Source organism: Hydra vulgaris, chromosome 09, assembly GCF_038396675.1.
Source record: "Hydra vulgaris chromosome 09, alternate assembly HydraT2T_AEP".
In the NCBI taxonomy this organism is placed as follows: domain Eukaryota; kingdom Metazoa; phylum Cnidaria; class Hydrozoa; order Anthoathecata; family Hydridae; genus Hydra; species Hydra vulgaris.
Genome location: NC_088928.1, coordinates 41094096 through 41115300, shown reverse-complemented (window position 1 = coordinate 41115300; position 21205 = coordinate 41094096). Strand labels below are relative to the sequence as shown.

The 21205-nt window shown below is 29.6% G+C and overlaps 1 protein-coding gene across 1 annotated transcript in view; it reads right to left on the bottom strand.

Annotated features, from left to right (window-relative positions):
• LOC100203835 ((E3-independent) E2 ubiquitin-conjugating enzyme) overlaps window positions 1-20212 on the bottom strand; it is a 67448-nt gene extending 47236 nt beyond the window's left edge. Inside the window, exons 1-3 of the mRNA XM_065805738.1 lie at window positions 20074-20212; window positions 8676-8884; window positions 1567-1740 (exon numbers count right to left, since the gene is read on the bottom strand). Coding sequence (XP_065661810.1) covers window positions 1567-1740; window positions 8676-8884; window positions 20074-20107 — 417 coding nt within the window. The 5' untranslated portion in view covers window positions 20108-20212. The remainder of the gene's footprint in view (window positions 1-1566; window positions 1741-8675; window positions 8885-20073) is intronic.
• Between the last annotated feature and the right edge of the window lie 993 nt (window positions 20213-21205).

Here is a 21205-nt window from a genome sequence, read left to right as displayed (position 1 = left end):
ATTTTTTTAATAAACTTTTTGATGAATCCATAAATTTAATAGTTGAAAACATAACAAAGTTATTTCTTTTATGCTATGTAAACTTTCTAAATCAAACAGATTGTCCAGTTTCAATATATTGGAAGTTCAATCCATTATTTGAACTTCCAATATTTTGTGAGGGATCTAAAAATCATTCTAAACTCAAAATTTTAGGTATTTAGCGTTTTTAGATCAAATGTCATCACTGGTAAAAACCCCAGTTATAATTTAAAAAAAAGTTTAAAATGGACTACCCTAATGATTTTATACTCCTGCCTTGACAAAAAGTTTTCTCTTTTTGATTGCTTAGAGCAAGCAGCCAATCTTGAATCTGATCTCACTTGTGTAACAGATTGGGGCTCACAGTGGCCTGTAAATTTTAACTTCAACAAAACACAGTTATTTACTGCAAACAACTATCGCAATACAATCGACATTTTTATATGGTTGGTAACCTTCTTAATGAGTCCTCTTTTTTACGTGTTATTGGTTTTATTATTGTTTACTACTGACCTCTCATGGAAACAATATACACAATGGATTGCTAAACTAGCATCCATTATAGTTGCTCCTCTTTATCATACTTGCAATTTTCTTACTCCTGATTTCATTCCTCAATGAGTCTCTTATTCCTCCCTGTATGGAATACTGATGTCATATTTGGATTGCTTCTTCTAATGATGCTCTTTCTCTTCTAGACAAGGTCCCAAAATGCATTGTAAATGTAGCTGAACCCACTCTATCTGCTAAGCTTGAGTCTCTTTCTCTTTTCTAAAAATACTAATATGGTCGCTGCTCAAAAGAGTTATCATCTTCAGTTTATTGTATCTGTCCCTGTGTGCTCTAAAAACTTTTATTCATTTAGTTTTTTTCCCTCAATTTAACCCTTTGGAACTCTCTCCCATCATCATGTCTCCATCTTCATACACCCTACAACTTTTCAAGTCTTCTGTCAATTGTTTCCTTGCTCTATAACTCTTTCTTTTTTTTCCAAGTAACTTCCAACTTAATAGTGGTTCTTTGCAGCTTTGTTGGGAGTGAATTATAATTAAAAAAAAAACTATTAAATAATTACAGAAACTTATTAAACAATTATAACTTTTATAATTATTATTATTTTTTTTTTACATTTTCTTTATTTTTTTTTAATTAAAATTTTTATAATTATTGTAATAAAATCATTTTTCTGTTTTTCTTTTTTTTTAGTTAAAAAAAAAAATTATAGAGTACAATAAAAAAAATAAAAGATAAAAAAATCAAAAAGATTTCACAAAAGAAAAAACAAAAATAATAAATATTTATTAAGTGATTATTGGTTTTCTTATTTATTTCAATTTAAACTAAATGAGTATATGCCTTTCTTTATACAAAAACACATGGTTTGTAAACACATGGGTTTATGTGTAACTTAAAAACTATGCTTTTCTTTGTCAGTTTCCTTTAAAAAAAATTTTGTTCTTTAAAAATGTTTGGTTCTGGCTGCAAGACTGATTCATCTAAAAAAAAAAATTCATAAAACAAATTCAAGCAAAACATAAAACATACATCTAATGGCGGTAAAAGTGCAACAGGAATATCTTTTAATATATGGTTTGTTCCAACAATAACAACATCCACTTTGACATCAACGCTCTTTACTAATCCCTTTTGACTTCCTCTTGCTTTTAATACCCATCTCACAGCATCTCCAGGTAACAAAGAACGATCCACTAATTCAATCTAAAAAAAACTCAAATATAGAAGTCTAAAAAATATAGTTTACATAATTAAAATACCCAAAATATTTAATACAAATTTGTGGGTCAGGGTAACAACCAGTGATATTTAAGTTCTAAATATAACTTCTATTTCCATTTTTACTTAGTTCTTGTAGCATTGATTAAATTTCTAATTTTAATTTTACTTGTTTTAAATTAGTTCTGATGAAATTAATTTCAGTTCAGTTCTTATGATTTCAATCTTTTTAATTCTTATTTCAGTTACAAATTCAGTTCACATTTTACTTCTGTCAAATTTTTTTTAAACATTTAAAAAAAAAATTAATGAGTAGTTTTTTGAAGTGTATGAATTTGGGTAATTTGTACTGGTTGCATTTATTTAAGAAAAAAAACCTTATAGCACCTTCCAGGGCCTTAAAAAAAAACCCACCGCGAGGTAAGTTAGCGCAAACTATAAAAAAGAATATTAACATATTTAGTGAGTAAAAAATTATAAAAATTATTTAATATTTCTATGAGCTGGTAGCAATTAGTAGTTCGAATATGAAGCCAAAACAATACCACACCTTTGTTCCTGGTAACAAAATCCTCTAAAAAAATTTTTTTGTAAAAAGTAAATTCAAAAATATTTTTTTTTGTAAAAAATAAATTTTTTCAATATTGTTACAAATAAAAATTAAGATTTTTTTTCATAGGACCCAAGATGAAATGGTCAATTAGGAACGTTCCCTGAGATTTCTGAGACTTTTTGATAAAAGACTGCAGATAAACGCAATTTGTCAACTTACCCCTGATGCCAACTAGCCGGTCTCCCCTATCATTATTTCAAGAAATAATGTAATACATAAGTTTCAAGAAAAATATTTAAACAATTTTTTTAACTTAGTATTAAACAATCTAAATAAGCATACAAATAGTCATAAAGTAGTCATTCAATGATTCAATTGAGTTATAATAAGATTTTTTTTCAAAATTGAAAGAATTGTTCAGTTTCATAAAAATTCTCATCTCTAATAATTTTTTCATTCGATTGCGGTGATCAACAGTTAAAATTGCACAAAGTGAAAAATCCTTTCTACAAACGCCTGTGATGCTGGGGCGGACAGTAAATCTTCAGCCAAAATTGCAATCTTGCTATACTTGCTTTTGTTTTGTTTTCAAAAGAGCAGGCTGTTACTTGGCAGCGCTTCATCATCGCTTATGTCTACCAAATACCTCAACATCTGACTTGCAACAGTGAGATTGTCTTGGTTATAAATTTTTCCTTCTTTTGAAAAGATTTTATTTGACAAGAACTTAAGGCATTTTATGGCAGCAGATTCACATTCAGATCCATTTGACTCAGCAGCAGCTTGTAATTCTGGCTCTACTCCACAAACACTTATTATATACATCTTTGCTGTGTGGAGCAAGGTGCCCATTTCCGGTGTGAGGATAAAGACAGCAACTGTTGGATCTAACAAACATGCAGCTGACGGAAGAGGATTAAACGTATCTGAGTCTGGCTGCGGAATTGATTGAAAACGTTGACGTAGATCTCCAAGAAGATTTGCTGTCAAAGACTTGTTGGTAGGATATTCTTATAGACGGCATTCCAAACTGAGTATAGATGCTAGAACCTGTGAAAGAGACTGGGTATCAGTCTGAAGTATATCTGTTTGTACTGCAAAGGGTTCCAAAAGTGAAAAAATATTTTGAAGATGAAACCATTCACTTGCTTTGAACGTGTTGATTCCTAAATTTAAGTAAACCATCTGAAATTAAAGTTTAATTTCAGATGGTTTACTTAATTTAGGAATTGACGTTTTTTTTCCATGCTGTTGTGATGTGATTTAAAAGGCAGGATATAGTCTTTCTGTGTTATTAGTAAACATATTTTAAAGACTACATACTCTGTCTTGTTTTTTAATGGTAATGACTAATGAACTTCTTACAACTTATTACCAGTTTCGTTTTTTTGTTTAAATAAGGTAAGATGCAATTTTGTAGATCTAATAAATTTCCGAAAATAATTCATACATACTAATAACATAAATAATAAAATAATATGTACCAATTTCTGTAAGAACTTCATTCACTGATCTCTTTATTTTCAACAGCCGGTCAATCATCTTATATGTACTGTTCCATCTTGAGGTGCAGTCAGTAATCACAGACTTCCTACACTTGTCAATAAGTTTCTCAATTGCCATACTTGATTTCCTAATTCTTGATAACACTTGTCTCGCTTCTAAGATGGTTGTACTATAATGTTCATAAACTGGTTTTATGAGAAGCTGGAGTGTGTGAGCCATACAGGGCATTCAACAATATGGAATATGATCTGGCAGTGATAAATCAGTTTGTTTTGACTGAGACTGGACTTCTTCCTCATCAGTTTCATGCATAAAACTTGTCAGATTCAAACTCATAAGATTCAGATTTGTCAGATTTCTTAGCCTGCATGCACTTCCTGTAAGAGCCTGATGGATTTAACCATATTAGACCCATTGTCTGAAACAATCAACATAACTTGATTTTCTCTAATACCCCACTGGTCAAGACATTTCTTTAAACATTCAGCAAGCATCTCACCCGTGTGGGAATGTTGGAGTTCCATCAAATTTAATAAAGCATGTTGTGTTTTATCAATGGTGGTGTCATAGAAACAAGCAGATATTCCAAGGAACAATGCTGTGAGACCCTTCTTTGTCCAACCATCAAGACAAATTGTTACATTGCATATACGATTCATCAAGTCTTTCAGTTGTGCAGATTATAGAAGAAAACATTTGTTTATCCGCTTGTTCAGTGTTGCAGACCCTGCAATATAAGATTTAAATCAGTTAAAATTTAATGCACATCAGTTTGTGTTGTTTGTTACTATAGTATTACATTAATGATACTATAAATACAGGTAAACATTTAAAAATTGTTTAAAACAATAATTTAAAAATTTAGTTTTGTTAATTATTTTTTTCGTCTTTCGAAACGACGGCTGATCAAGCAATACCATTGGATAGCTGGTATTAACAATCATTTCAATCACGCTATCCTGACACACTTGATATTCACTTAATTCCGTTGGCCATGCGGCGATTCAGTGTTCAAAACACTTTCTTATTGTCTGGGTTTTTATCTTTCCACTATTTTGGGAAGATGTAAAATTGATTTCATTAAATTTATGTTTCAAAAATATTTTTTCTGCATTTCGTTTTTCTTTTCATCCGTGTAACATTTGTGTGTGTCTTTATGTATTCTCTGAATATGCGCTACCAAGTTACTGGAATTTTTTCCGGGAAGAGTTGTACCACACATGCCCTCATTATTTATGTCCTGTACTAGACACATGGATTTGTCAGTTTTTTCATCATAAACAAAGAATTTCCATACGGGACTGTCACATTTCCTAACAGCCAACAACCTTGATAAACTCATTATTCTGTGAGTGATTGATTTGCAACTCTTAAGAATTATTAGATGTTTATTTTATTTTATAACAAAAGATTAACGCATTGAATTTATACGTAATGACAAGCACGTGACCAGTTTTGTGGTTCAATGATACATTCTATAATTATTCCATACATCATCATTATGGTCAAACATCAATTTTAAAGCAAGTATGTAAAATTTGTAAATTAATTGTCAAAAAAAAAAATTATTGTATTAAATTTTTAAATATTCAATAATTTTTGTTCGTTAATAATTCCTAATTCTAATCCTATTTTTGTTTTTTGATGCTAATATCTAATTCTATTTCAGCTTTTGTTCTTCAGATAATTCCTAATTTTAGTTTTTATTCACATTAACGAAATCAATTATTTTTATTTCTAATTTTATAACTTCACGTTAATGAAAATATCACTAGTAACAATATCAGACATCATTTTGCTTTGTCTAATAACATCTGTCCAACAGCATCTGTAAATATAATGATGTATAACTACATCTGTCCAATAACATCTGTAAATACACTGAGGTATAATAACATCTGCCTAACAACATCTGAAATTTCATTGATGTCTAATAACATCTATGTAAAAAGTATATGATTACTACAGATGTAGTTACATCTTTTCAATTATCTAAGTATAACAACATCTGTACAACTACATCTGGAGATTTTACAGATGTTGTTACATCTTTTCAATTATGTTAATAATAAAAAACTACATCTGTGAACTCTACAGATGTGGTTACATTTTTACAATTATATTAAATATAACTACAGGATTTTATGAAATTTTTAAATCATAATGCATTATTTTAACCAGATGTAGTTACACATATGGTTTTTTTCAGATGCAGTTACATCTGGAAAAAAATATTAAACATAAATGCATTATTTTAACCAGATGTAGTTACATAAAAGATTTTTTTCAGATGTAATTACATCTGGAGGAAACTTTTCTAGATGTAATTGCACTTGGAGAAAAATTCCCAGATGTAGTTACATCTTCCTAAAGATGTTGTTAGGGGTCATTGAATTTCCAGATAATATTGGACAGATGTTATTGGAATAAAAAGAAATACAGATGATCTTGGACAAAAGTGTACAGATGATCTTGGACTACTCTACAGATGTTGTTGGACAAATGTAGTAATCTTTTACCAAATTTTCAAATTTTTTTTCAAAGTTTACAAGTCTTTTTCACACACCATCAGAATAATGTGAATGTTGAATTTGTTCAATAATATATATATTATACTTGATAACATAAAACAGGTGATATAATAAATGATAGATAAAAACAAATAAGTTTAAAATGGTCAGACTAGATAATCAAGCTGGTTAGAGCATTAAATTTACTTCAGAGCCTTCAGTGTCAAATTGTCTTTGTTAAAACTGTTACCAGTTGTTTCTACAATTAGCATGTTTGCTGAAAAAAATATTTAGTCCTCTAGAGTAGGGTGTCCCAAAAAACAACATTTTTGAAAAATATATGCAGAGACCCCCTTAATGTGTTCTATATAATAAAAAAAATACTAGTTCTAAAAATTTTTTGAATAAAAATTATTTTTAGGGGTCCCCAAGACCCTTGAACACTTAATGGGTCCCTAATATTAATAAGAAAGTTTTTCAAAAGTATGTCTTGTTGGGTCTCAAAAAAAGCGAAATTATATAAAAACTTTAAAAATAATCATCATTTTATAAAAAAATTATTTTAAATTTTAATGAACAGAAAATGATGTTTTTAACTATAAACGAAAAATAGGGAACTTAACAAGTTTTTTTATTATAATTTTTTTTAGCTATGTTTTTTATAAAATAATGATTTTTAAATTTTTAAATTTTTAAAAAATTCCGCTTCTTTTGAGACCCAACATGATATACTTTTGAAGAACTATTTTTTTGATAATTATTGGGACCCGTCTGATATTCAAGGGTTTTGGGGGACCCCTAAAAATATTTTTTATTCAAAAAATTTTTAAATCCAGAGTTTTTTTATTATATAGAACACATTAGGGGTTCTCTGCATACATTATTCAAAAATGTTTTTTTTGGGACATCCCTACTCTAGAGACTCTTTATAAACAAAATAATAAAAAACAAAAAAAGAACTCATTATTTTTACTTGGCCTTTATAGTCTTGAAGCTCCTAAATGTTTACAAACTTTAAAAAAGCACAGGGAAAAAGTTTATTAGTCCTAAAACTTATCATTTTTGAATCTATTACTATTTTATCTAGTTTTTAGATAAAATAGTAGCCAGAAACTCCGAATGTTTTTTATATTAAGTTTCACAGCATTAATTTAAATATGAAACCTGGAGACCAAAATTAGGTTTAAGGACTCCTAAAAAATCAAAATAGGTTTTTTCCTATAAGTTTAAGAAGTTTCCAAACAATTTTTGGGCTCTATGAATACAAACTCCACAACAAACAATTTTTGGGCTCTATGAATACAAACTCCATGCAAAAATAGGAGTTTTTTTTTAATCTCTTTATCTTGAAATTAAATAAACCAACAAATTCTTCAATTAATAGAAGCTTGGACATCTATGTAAACCAACAAACTCTTTAATTATAGAAGCTTGGACATCTATGTAAACCAATAAATTCTTTAATCAATAGAAGCTTTTAAAACCATGTTAAACCAACAAGTAAAAATTGCCACATCAAATTTTACAGTGTTTTTACATTCCCACAAAATCTGTTTTAATTATTTAAGTATACAAACATTTTGGCGCAATTATTCAATACTTTTTTAATCGAAATAAATTATTTTTTTATGTTATTCACCTCCCCAAGACCAAAGAGCAACATAAAATTACATTTTGTATTTTTTTAAAATACAATTAAAATGTAAAATTTATATTATTTATTATTTGGGCTGTCTGAATTGTTAATGTACATTTTCTTCATGCATTTGATTTTCCAAATGAAAAAACTTTTAAAACTAATGTAACAATAATCATTTTATAAACTTTAAAAAAATTTAGAAACAAAATATTGACCAAAACTTGTAAGTCGTGATTTGGAAAAAGCAACTCATTCTTTACTTATATTTCCAAATCAAAAAAATAACATGTTTGCAATGATGTACTTTTTAAAATTGACCAGTATATAATAACATATACAATGTTTCCACATGTTTGCTACACAACATTGCGAGATTTCAAGCATTTTAACAAAGAAAAAATTAAATTTAAAAATTGTTTCTTTTAATCCATGGCACTTAAAAAATAGAACAAGTCACGTCATCAAATAAAAATCATAGAGCAAAAAGAGTGTAATCAATCAACATATAACAACATAAGTTGTTGTTAAAAAAGTGTGAGGACTATGAAAAAATTTAAGCAAAATCTTTTTTATACAAACAGCATTTGTAATGGTGGTTGTTTTTAGGGTTGAAAGTAACCACTTAAAAAAACTTTTCATTTTAGAAAAAAGCATAAAAATATCCTACACCTTAATATAAATGAATGAAGAAAGAAATGTATTAAACAAATACCGAATTCTCATCCACAACTTTAATTTCATCATCACTCCATTTTGAATGAGGGTTATACCAAGCAACCATTACTTTTCCTTCTTTTACTTTTTCATGCTCATCATCAGAAGAATTTTCACTGTCATCACTATCTTCATCATTTTTTACGGTTTTTAAAACAACTCCTAACTTCTTTTCTTTATTCTGAATTACATCTTCCTCAAACAAGCCTTAAATTTTTTTAATAATAAAAATAACATGACACAATTGTTTTTTATATTATATTTTATTTTATTTTTATATTATATTTTACAGCACTAATCTAAATGTGCTAAATCTAAATCTGATCGCATATTTAAATATTTAGATATCTAAATAAGATTAGTGGTGTACTAATTTATTTTGTACAACTTAATATTTAATATGCTGACTTTAATTCAGCCACTTTTTCAAACAGGGTATATGTAGGAAAAATAAAATTATATTTTTTAAGTAATAAACTTCCTTTATACTTAATTACTGCCTGCCAAAACCTTCAATGTATGATGCATGATTGAATGTAATGAACTCTAAATTTCAATGTATGTACTAAACAACAACCCTACCCTACAAATGGTATTTCAATTTATTACTAATAATTAAATAATTTAATATTTAAGTAATTTAAAATAAATAATATATATATATATATATATATATATATATATATATATATATATATATATATATATATATATATATATATATATATATATATATAATATAAGTATATATTAATATTATATATATATATATAATATAAGTATATATTAATATTATATATATATATATATATATATATATATATATATATATATATATATATATATATATATATATATATATATATATAAATTTATCTATTTAATGCAAAAATCTGGTTAACTGTGATTCTTTTGAGATTTTGGATAATGCCCCAACCAAACACAAATTAAAGATAAAAGAAGTCCTTCACATTAAATGGGAAAGTCCATCACTTAATAAACAAACTTTACATTACGCTATAAACTTATCTATTTAATTTTACTGTCAGTTTAACTTTTTGACAGTTGGTTATTTTAATTGGTTATTTACCAAGTTATTTTCTAATAAATATATTTGTTTATTATGTATAATTTTTGTCCGTAAATATTTCTCTGTAAAGACTTCTTTTAATACTTATTTCAGAGTTGTTTTTTTATTGTAAAATATTCTTCTAAAAATGTAAATAAATTTTACAAAAAATGTCAAGAATAAAAAACATCATGTTTTTTTTATAAATATATATACATATATATATATATATATATATATATATATATATATATATATATATATATATATATATATATATATAATTTTGTAAATAACTTTATAAATATATATAAAACTTGATGATAATCTTTTTTTGCTCCAAAAGCATTAGAAAAGATTTGCATCACATTTGGAATAAGTTACACTGCACTAATGCAAAAAACTTTTTTGCAACAATTCCGGATATAAGCATTTTATTTCTAAGCAATGACTTATAATATTATAAAATTACCTTAACACTAATTTTAAATAATTTAAAATTAGTGTTAAGGTAATTTTATAGCATTGTCTATGGTTTAGGTCTGCACACTCATAAAAATTGTATGAGTAAAACCACCATCATCTTTCTGAATCTCAGATTTAAGACTTAATAAATATCACTGCTGAGTCTCAAATTATTCTCAAAGAAACTATAAGTCTAAAGGTTATCTATAATATTTGTCTGACTTTTAACAAGAATCACAAATTATAGTTGTCTAAAAGTGATATAAACTCTAATTGGGTATTTTAGCATGTCATTAATAGATTGTCATCGTTAATTTATGAATAACATGAATGCTAAAAATTGTAGAAAAAATCTAAATAACAGTTTAAACATTAACTTAAATTAATTTATATTTTATGCTTCATAGTGTATTATTAGATACAAATATAAATATTAATTTAATTATATTAATATTTCATAGTTTATTAATAGATTGCAATTAGTTCTTCAATTGGATCAAACACCAACGCTATTTAAGAAAAATATACAATAAGGAAAATTAAGGATATTACTGGAACTAAAAAGGATAGTTTTTCTTTGAATTAAAAAATGTCTGTATATATATATATATATATATATATATATATATATATATATATATATATATATATATATATATATATGTATATGGGCTTGTCGGGAGTAAAACAAATGCATCCTGTGAATCAACAACTATAGACAAACTGACTGATACTACTTCACTAATGTCTTGTCCACTGAATGCTCCTGCATATGACCACTTGTCAGGCTGCTGAGATGCTTGACATTTAACCAGTAATCTGCTTTGATAATGCAACAACCATTGGTTGCAGAGATCCAACTTACTTACAAGTTTTGAGATGCATGATGTACCACTACAATATGCCATTGCAAAGTCACTGACCTGGATCTCTTGGTGCATTATCTCAATTAACGGTAGCAAAGATAGTAATGCAACAAATTATTACTTTTTATAAAGCCAACATTCCAATGGTGACAGAGCACAGAGCATGCAAGAAGATTGTGAAGCTTCTTGATGAGAACAAATTAGTTCAATTGATAAAAGCCACTGTGACACCCAGCCACTCAGAATAAACTGGAAAAAATGCAGTCCATATTGGCATCAATTTTCCAACTTTGGTCACCAAATGTGAAAAGTCTTATAAAAAATGCTGAGGATCTGACATTCCATGACAAGTCCATGAAAGGAGACAGAGCTTCCAGGTTTAGAGCTTTTGACAATACTCTTACCATGAAAATATACAGACACAACACTCAAGATACAGCAGACTTGAAACATGCAAGAAATATTGCATAATCATTAATGATTCTGCTGTATGAAACTGTGAACAATGGAAGCAGCACTGATACCACTGAAAAATCCAATAATTCTGCATCTGAAAATGACTTTTAATAACTCCAAGTTACACCAAGGGGACGGATAAAAAAGTTGGAGAAATTGTTGCTGAGCTAACAATGAAACCGATGATCAAGTAGCATTGTAATGATTGCATTGTTAACATGACATATGACACAACAAGATCAAACACTAGTAACTTGTCTGCAGCTTACATTGCCGTAAACATAAAAATAAACTACAGTTAACCTTATTGAAACAACGGTGAATAGTGTTTTCATAAAATATTGGTTTAATGAAACACTATTCACCCATTTTTAGTCCAGATGACTACTATGATGACACTGTGTATGCAGTGTAGTGGCTCACAAGCAGCAAGACCACAGATGCACTATGGAATAACCTGTAGCTTTACAAGCAATTACTGCAATATAAAGCTAAAAACAAGGATTCATCTTTGGTATCATGCTGAATTGATCTTTTTTGCACTGTTCAGTGAAAAAGTGTCTACTAAAGCTTGTCTTTCAGTACCAGAAAGACAAGCTTTAGTAGATGCTTTGCTTACGCTCAAACCAGTGAACAATCTGTTCGCTCCATTGAATTAATTTGAAAAAAGATGGGGCAAGCCACAGTTTCCAACACCCATTAATCATTCTACTCGACTGTGCAAGCTTACTGAAATTGACTCTTGGTTAATAATTCATTGTCTTTAAACACCAGCTTTCATGAACTGCCTGTTGAGGAGTGGGACAGAGGTGGACAGATCTGCTCCTTACATAGCCAGTTCAGAGAATGCAGCAGCTGTTAATGTTATTAATGACTGTGCTGAAAGGGGAGTCAAGCTAGCTTCAGACTTCAGCAAAGCAACTAGATCTGATCAACTTTTTTTAAACATTCTCTAAGCTAATTCTCAAAAAGGATGGCAAAGACACCCCATATTTGCAAAGGTAACGTTTCAAGAATGAAAACTGTAAAAAAACAAAACTGATTAACAATTAAAATAATTTTAAACAGTTGAATTTAAGACATTTGCAGTTAAAACTTCTTCATTAGTTTGGTGTTTCAGCCTAAATTTAGAATTATTTTAATCTTTCATGTCTATTATGTGTTTAATTTTTGAATGGTAATTGTGAAAAAAATTAAAATTTTGAATTTCACATTTTTTTTAATACAAATTTTTTATATAAACCAATTATGCAATCCACAATTGAGGATTAATCAATTAAGGATCAGTCAATTTTAAATGTGCTATAAACACTATATAATGATTTTAAGTGAACTTTGGTCATTAAAATTGTATTATGCGATTATGGCTGGTTACCTAGGTATTGTTTTCTAGTGGAAAACTTCTAAATTTATTTAGATTTTATTTTATGCATTCGTGATGGGGATGACTAAATAAACGCAAATTTTATAAGTGAGAACTAGCATAAGTGCAAACTGGCATAAGTGCATTTTCAAAACCTGGCACAAGTGCGAACTGGCATAAGTGTGAAGCAATTACAAAAACTGACATAATTGCAAATTGGTATAAATGCAAAAATGGCAAAAGTGTGCCGAATAAATTTGAAAACATTGACATAAGTGAAAACTGGAATAAGTACGAATTGGCATAAGTGTGATATTCCAATTTGCACTTAAGGTAATGTTTTTAACTTTATTTGGTGGAATTATGCCAGTTCCCATTTATGCCAATGTTTTCAAATCTGTTCGGTGCATTTATCCCAATTCACACTTTTGCCAGTTTGCACTTGTGCCAGTTTTTGCAACTGCTTCGTACTTATGCTAGTTTGCACTTATGCCAATGTTTGCATATTTGTTTGGCGCACTTATGCCAATTTGCACTTATACTAATGTTTGCATATTCTTTTGGTGCATTTATGCCAATTTGCACATATGCAGTTATGCCAGTTTGCACTTATGATTGTTGACATAATCATGGTTAAAGCACTGCACCTGCCCAAATATAAGATCAGTATATATAAATATATATATATATATATATATATATATATATATATATATATATATATATATATATATATCTTATATTTGATCTTATATGCAGATTTAAGTGTGTAGGAAACATTGTTGATGACATCCTACATCAAAATAGTTGACAGCTGTTTATTAGGAAGTGACCAGGGTTCCGGATAAAAATAAGACTTTTTGCAAACCCAGCCCAGGCAAAATTACAAGATTTACCAGAAGTTAATAGCCGGAGCTTAAAAAAAATTTATAATACTTTTTATATTATAATTTTATACTTACATTTACTATTTATTAAATACTGGCAAACATTTATACATTTTTAAACTCTCATTTACTTCCAACAAGGTTGCAAGCAACACCTATTAAGTTTTGAGTTATTTAAAAATAGAGGATAGGATTAAAAAGCTAGGAAATAGTTAACTGAAGACTTAAAAAGTTATATACAACTTAAGTCTTCAGTTAACTATTTAAGTAAGACTTAAATAGTTAACTGAAGACTTAAGTTGTATATAAAAGGAAAACATAAAGTTGGGTAAGAGTTATTATAGATTATAAAAAAACATTGTATGGAACGATTGTTAGAGAAGATTAAAGTGATTTAGGTATCAGCATGTAGAGAGGTAGCAGCTTCAGGATTAAATGGTAAAGGTAGAATTAAGATAACTTGAAGAGAGTTGTGTCACTGTTTTTATGACTAGGCAACTCATTCTATTATCTCCTTATGAGAGTACAGCTCTAAAACTCAGTTTTATGGTTCTGAGGCCGGCTGGTAGTCAGGTTTCCCGAACTCTGTGGTAGCTCTCAGAGAGGCTGATTCCATCAACAGCTAAAAAATATCAAAGTATTAACAGTGCCATGTTGCGCATGGATGGTGTCCCTGTTTGTACTTTTGGTGTGCATTGCGGAGGCCACATTTGGAGCCCTTTGTTACGGCTTAGGGTTTATTAGTAGTAATGAGGCAATTGCTTGGGCAATTAAACAGTGTTCTGAGTACTATCTATGCTTTGAGTCAAGTTCTTGAATCTAATTTAAAAATGAATAAAGTACCAAAAACTATAAAACACAAAAAACCATCATCATCACCAAGTTCTCTAAACCTATCATTCACTAATATTCGTGGTCTTCGAAGTAACTTTTCTTCTGTTGAGTCTTATCTCTTGCAAAGTTCACCAGACCTAATTGCTCTTTGTGAGACTAATTTGAGTTCGGCTGTCTCATCTTGTGATCTTAGTGCTGATGGTTATCTTCCTCTGATTCATAAAGACTCCAATAGTCACATGCTTGGCCTGGGCATTTACATTCGTAAGAATTCACCTGTTTGTCGTGAAACAAGGTTTGAATCCACAGACTATTCTTTCATGTGCTTTCGTTTAGCACCACTTCACTCTATTGCCTTTCTCTTTGTTCTATATCGCTCTCCTTCATCTCAAGACTGTACTCTTTTTGACGTTATTTCTGATCATATTGACCAAGCCCTCTATCATATTGACCAAGCCCTCTCTTTATCCATCAGCTAATATAGTTGTTGTCGGTGACTTTAATGCTCACCACTCTGAATGGCTTGGCTCTAGTGTCAGTGACTCTGCAGGCATTAAAGCCCGCAACTTTTGCCTTTCTCAATCCCTAACTCAAATAGTCAACTTTCCAACTCGCTATCCTGACAACCCTAATCATTTACCTTCTCTACTCGACTTATGTCTTGTTTCTGATCCTAGTCAGTGCTTAGTTTCTCCACATTCACCCTTAGGTGCTTCTGATCACAGTTTGATCTCTTTAAAACTAATATCTCATTCTTCTTCATCACCTGAATACCCCTATTATCGAACCTCTTACAACTACAGTAAAGCTGACTGGGATTCTTTCTGTGATTTTTTTCGTGATGGCCCTTGGGTAGAAATCTTTCAACTTCCTGTCGACAAATGTGCTTCTTACATAACTTCGTGGATTCAGGCTGGCATTGAATCTTTTATTCCCTCTCGACAATTCCAGGTCAAGCCTCACTCTCCTCCATGGTTTTCCTCACACTGTGCTGCTGCGATTGCCAATCGAAACCGTTACTTCCATATTTATCAGCAAATCAATTCTCCAGAAAACAGACTTCTGTTTATTACTGCTAGAAACAACTGTAAAAAGGTTTTGTCTAACGCAAAAACCCGCTATTCTCAGGTCATGAAATCTCGTATCTCATCTCAAAAATTAGGCTCTCCTGACTTCTGGAGAATCTTTAATAATATCAATAATAAGGGCAAATCTATAATTCCACCTCTCTTGTATGGTTCAGACTTTGTCACCTCACCTAAAGACAAAGCCGAACTGTTTGCTAAAAAATTTTCATCAATATCATCTCTTGATTCCACTAATTGCGTTCTACCTGATATTGCCAACAAACAGGTTGATCCATTGCTTGACATTTATATCACTCCAGCATCTGTATCTAAAGTGATTTCCTGCCTAGACTCTTCTACAGCTTGTGGCCCAGACAACATACCTGTTATTGTTTTGCAGAAGTGTTTTCTGGAGCTGTCGTCTATACTCTCAAAAATATTCAACAAGTGCTTATCAGAGTCTTGCTTTCCAGCCTGCTGGAAAGCCGCATCTGTTATCCCTACCTTCAAAAATTCTGGGGAGCGATCTGATTTGTCTAACTACCGTCCCATAAGTCTTCTTCCTATCATAAGCAAGGTTTTTGAATCTTTAATTAACAAACACTTAATTTCTCATCTTGAATCTAATAACTTACTTTCTGACCATCAATATGGATTTCGATCTTCTCGTTCTACAGCTGATTTGCTAACAGTAATAACTGACAGGTTTTATCGTGCATTAGATGAAGGTGGAGAGGTTAAGGCCATCGCTCTTGACATTTCAAAAGCGTTTGATAAAGTTTGGCATGCTGGTCTTCTCCATAAGCTTTCTTCTTATGGTGTATCCGGCAACATCTTTAAGATCATTGAATCCTTCCTTTCCAATCATAGCATAAAAGTTGTCCTCGATGGACAGCACTCTTCTTCTTATTCTGTAACTTCAGGGGTTCCTCAAGGTTCTATCCTTGGCCCTATACTCTTTTTAATTTACATTAACGATCTTCCAGATATTCTCACATCTAAAGTGGCATTGTTTGCTGATGATACTACCATTTATTCTTGTCGTGATAAGAAACCAACACCCTCTGATTGCTTGGAGGGGGCATTTGAGCTTGAAAAGGATCTCACTTCTGCTACAGCATGGGGCTCACAGTGGCTGGTGAACTTTAATTCAGATAAAACTCAATTTTTTTCAGCCAATCGTTATCGCAATAATTTAGATCTTCCTATATTTATGAACGGTGATGTACTCGATGAGTCACCTACTCTTCATCTTCTAGGATTAACTTTTACTTCCAATCTTTCTTGGAAACCATATATCAAATCGGTTGCAAAATTAGCATCTGCTAAGGTTGCATCTCTTTATCGAGCTCGCCACTTTCTTACTCTGGATTCTATTCTCTATCTCTATAAATCTCAAATCCGGCCTTGTATGGAATACTTTTGCCATATCTGGGGCGGATCTTCTAATGATGCACTTTCTCTTTTAGACAAGGTGCAAAAACGCATTGTAAACATAGTTGGACCTGCTCTTGCAGCCAACCTTCAACCATTATCACATCGTCGTAATGTTGCTTCTCTTTCTCTTTTCTACAAATACTATAATGGGCACTGCTCTAAAGAGCTAGCGTCTCTTGTGCCATCTACTAAAATTCATTCTCGTGTTGCTTGTCATTCAATTAAGTGTCATCCTTTTTCTGTGACTGTTCCTAAGTGCTCCAAAAACGCTTATTTGTCTAGTTTTTTTCCTCGAACATCAGTTCTTTGGAATTCGCTTCCTTCATCTTACTTTCCTGATTCATATAATTTGCAATCTTTTAAATCATCCGTCAATTGTTATCTTGCTCTACAATCTTCATCTTTTCTCTTACAGTAACTTCCAACTTTAATTAGTGGCTGCTTGCAGCCTTGTTGGAAGCGAAGATGTTAAAAAAAAAAAAAAAAAAAGAGTGCCTTACATATTGTATAAATGAGCTTTAGTTAAGCAAATAAAATGCTCTAGATTATTTATATTAGAGAAACAGCATAAATAAGGAAGGCTAAAGTCTGATGATGATGATGATAATGATGATGATTATGATGATAATGATGATGATGATGATGATGATGATGATGATGATGATGATGATGATGATGATGATGATGATGATGATGATGATGATGATGATGTTGATGATGACGATGATGATGACAATGATGATGATGACAATGATGATGATCATGTTGATCATAATGATGCTTATATATACATATATATACAAAATATAACATGAATTTTGAATTAAAAAATATACTTTAGGATGTATAAATGTCTATGCAGCCCTAGCCCTTGCCGGGTCAAATTTCAACCCTGGTCACTTCTTACTGCTTATAGACAAATTTCATAAATGCAACCCTTCATAAGTTCAAATGTTGTAAGCGCAAACCTTCATAAATCCAAATTTTTATATGTATTGAATTTATATTTATTGTAAATCTACATAACTGCAAACTAGCATAAGCTTTCCAAAAGAATTTTCAAACACTAGTATTTGTACAAATGTTCACAAGTGAAAAGCTGGTGAAAAAATCTGAATAATAAAGAAACATTAAAAAATGAAAATACAGCCTTTCCAATCAAAATTAATTATTTTATATATGTACATTTTTCGGCACTGTTTCAGTTTCCTACCCCTAATATTTTATGATTATGATTGAGAATTTTATGCTGATTAAAAGCTGTATAAAAACATAGACCTGAAAATTTCAGGAAAGTACTCTAACTTGATGTTAAAGTTTAAAATTTTTTACTAAAAACACTAGATAATTCATCTTTTTAGAAACGTCTTTTAATCAGTTTTTATTTAGAAATCAATCGTTTAAAAAATCTTTTTTTTTTTTAATTATGCAACCTGGTTTTTATTGTCGCCATTATTGAAATTTATTTAAATTCAGTTAAATATTATAATGAGTATATATATATTTTTTAATAAAAAATCTTCAAGACAGCTTTTTAGATGTACATACATCGACTAACAAATAGGGATTGATGCGATTAAATGTACATACATCGACTGACAAATAGGGATTGGTGCAATTAAATGTACATGGTTAGGATCAGGGTTAGGGTTTGGGTCGGAACCAATTAGAAACTACTGGGTTTTGCTGCAAGTAGTTTTTCTTTAAAGTGTTAATAAAAACTGGGCTGTTTTTAAATTAAGAACCTAATCTTATTTGAGTATAATTAAAATGGCATTCATCAAATTAGAGTATTTTCCTTAAATTTTCAGGTCAATGTTTTTATATGATTTTTAATCAGCATGAAATTCTCTATCAAAATCAATCATTAAATGATAGGGGTAGGCAATTGAAACAGTGCCCAATTTTCTGTGAGTAGAAAATCCCAACCTAACAGTTGTTGTATATACTTTACTTTTTTTATAACGGTTTGTAGTTAGAAAATATGATAACTCGCACTTATGCAAGTTTGTACTTTTGCTAGTGTTTTCAAATTCTCTCAACACACTTATGCTAGCTTGCATTTATGCAAATTCCCACAAATTCAAGTTTTTCCAATTGATTTAAACTTACACAATTTTGGTATTTTCAAATTAATAGTATTTTTAATTCTTTATACTTCTGCAGAAGTGTAAAGAATTGAAAAAACTAATAATTTCATAATTACTTTAATCAGTCTCCCATAAAATGTGTTACTTAAGTACATACATATACTGATTTTTTACCAATATCTACATATGTAGAATTTTATTACTTTTTGTTTTCTTTATTGCTTGAAAAAGTGTCTAGAATAAGGCCAGGATTTTAAAATCAATGTAAACAATAATACATTTTAACTAATAAATTTATTAATCAAACTTGTGTAAAACATTGTTTAATTAAATTGTATGAAAATGAAGCCATATATGTAGCACCGTTGATCATATGGCTTTTATTTATTCAGATTTTCATTTATTTTGTTCTCTTTAAGATTCTCTTAAACAAATGTTGTAGTTTCTATATTAAATATATTAAATGCAACATCAGACAGTGTTGCAGTTATTTTTTTACCATAAACAAACTGCGTGGCACTTTGAGGAAAAATCTATTTGTACTTTTCTTTTTGCAGTTGTTAACAAAAGTACAAAAAGAAAGGGTGTTCTTTTTCTTTATTTTTATTTTTCTGAAATAATAAAAAATCTATAAATAAAATTCGTAATAGGATGATCAATTGCATTAGTTTTTTTGCAAAACATTAGACTACAATTTGCTCATAAGTTTGTTTTTTTTTTGTTTTTTTTTTGTTAATTCAAAAATTGGCAAAAATTAACAAGAATTTTAGAAAAAAAATCAATGACAATATAATCACTTTATTTGGAAAATATTAGAATATACATATTAAGATACGTTCCCTAAAGTTCAAGTCATATATACCTGACCACTTTTCTTTATCCGAAAGAGATATCATTTTGTAATTTAGGAGTTGATTTATTACAGATTCTCAAAACTTTTTTTTTTCGATAAGCGTGAACTAATATTTTGTTTCCGTGTAAAATATATCGCGATTAAAAGCCTATATTTGGAACAAAAGATCCGGTTAAAAATATTATTGCCGGTAATAGAATTATCCGTAGGTTTGAAGTTTTTATAGGTGGCGTAAGCAACCAAATCAACGAAAACGATCTTAAACTGCCAATGGAAGCGAAATTAGGCATCACGCTTATATCAATTACCTTAAATAGAGAAATTGAGTATTATAGATCATACAGAGTTTCTGTTAATAATTCAGAAAATGATGAAATATTCAACCATTCTATATGGGATAATAATATAATTATTGAACCGTTATGGAAGAAATGCAAAAATATTTAAACGTTGACCAAGATTTAGAATCTAACGTGAATCAGATATAATTTAATAATCAAAATGGCTTTAAATACCACATTGAATAAAGAAAACTTCCAAAAACGTTCAGCTTGTGTACTTTTAACTGATAGGGACTTAAATCAAATATTAAATATACCGAGACTTTAGTAATCTCTTATGATATAACATTTCTGTGCAAACATTGGGTATCAAAACTCAAGTATTCCAAAGTTAAAAGTTCTGATAAAAACTCCAATTTATTATTTTTCAGCCAGGCAAATAAACACGAACACGATCGACCTTCAAAACACCGTATCTCTTTACGAAGATGATAATATATTTGCAATAAAATTAAAAAAAAATTATACTAACGTAATTGGCTCATACCTAACCTTGTCACGAAACAATCAAACGTCATTAAAAATATACTCAAATCAATTAGACATACTTAAAGGAATTATGAAGTGTCATAAGGGTAGTGACGAAGTAATTATACTTGTAAACTTCCAATCATTTCCCAACGAAATATACAATCTACTACAGTAATCTAGCCCCAAGAGAAACAATTTTTCTACGGTTTTATCGGAATTTATTGAATCAGATGAATTAGAATTAGTTGACGTAACTAAAAGTTCTGGTCCCGCAGTCACATATCGACATTTTACATATCCAAATTCATCTTACATTGATCATATAGCTA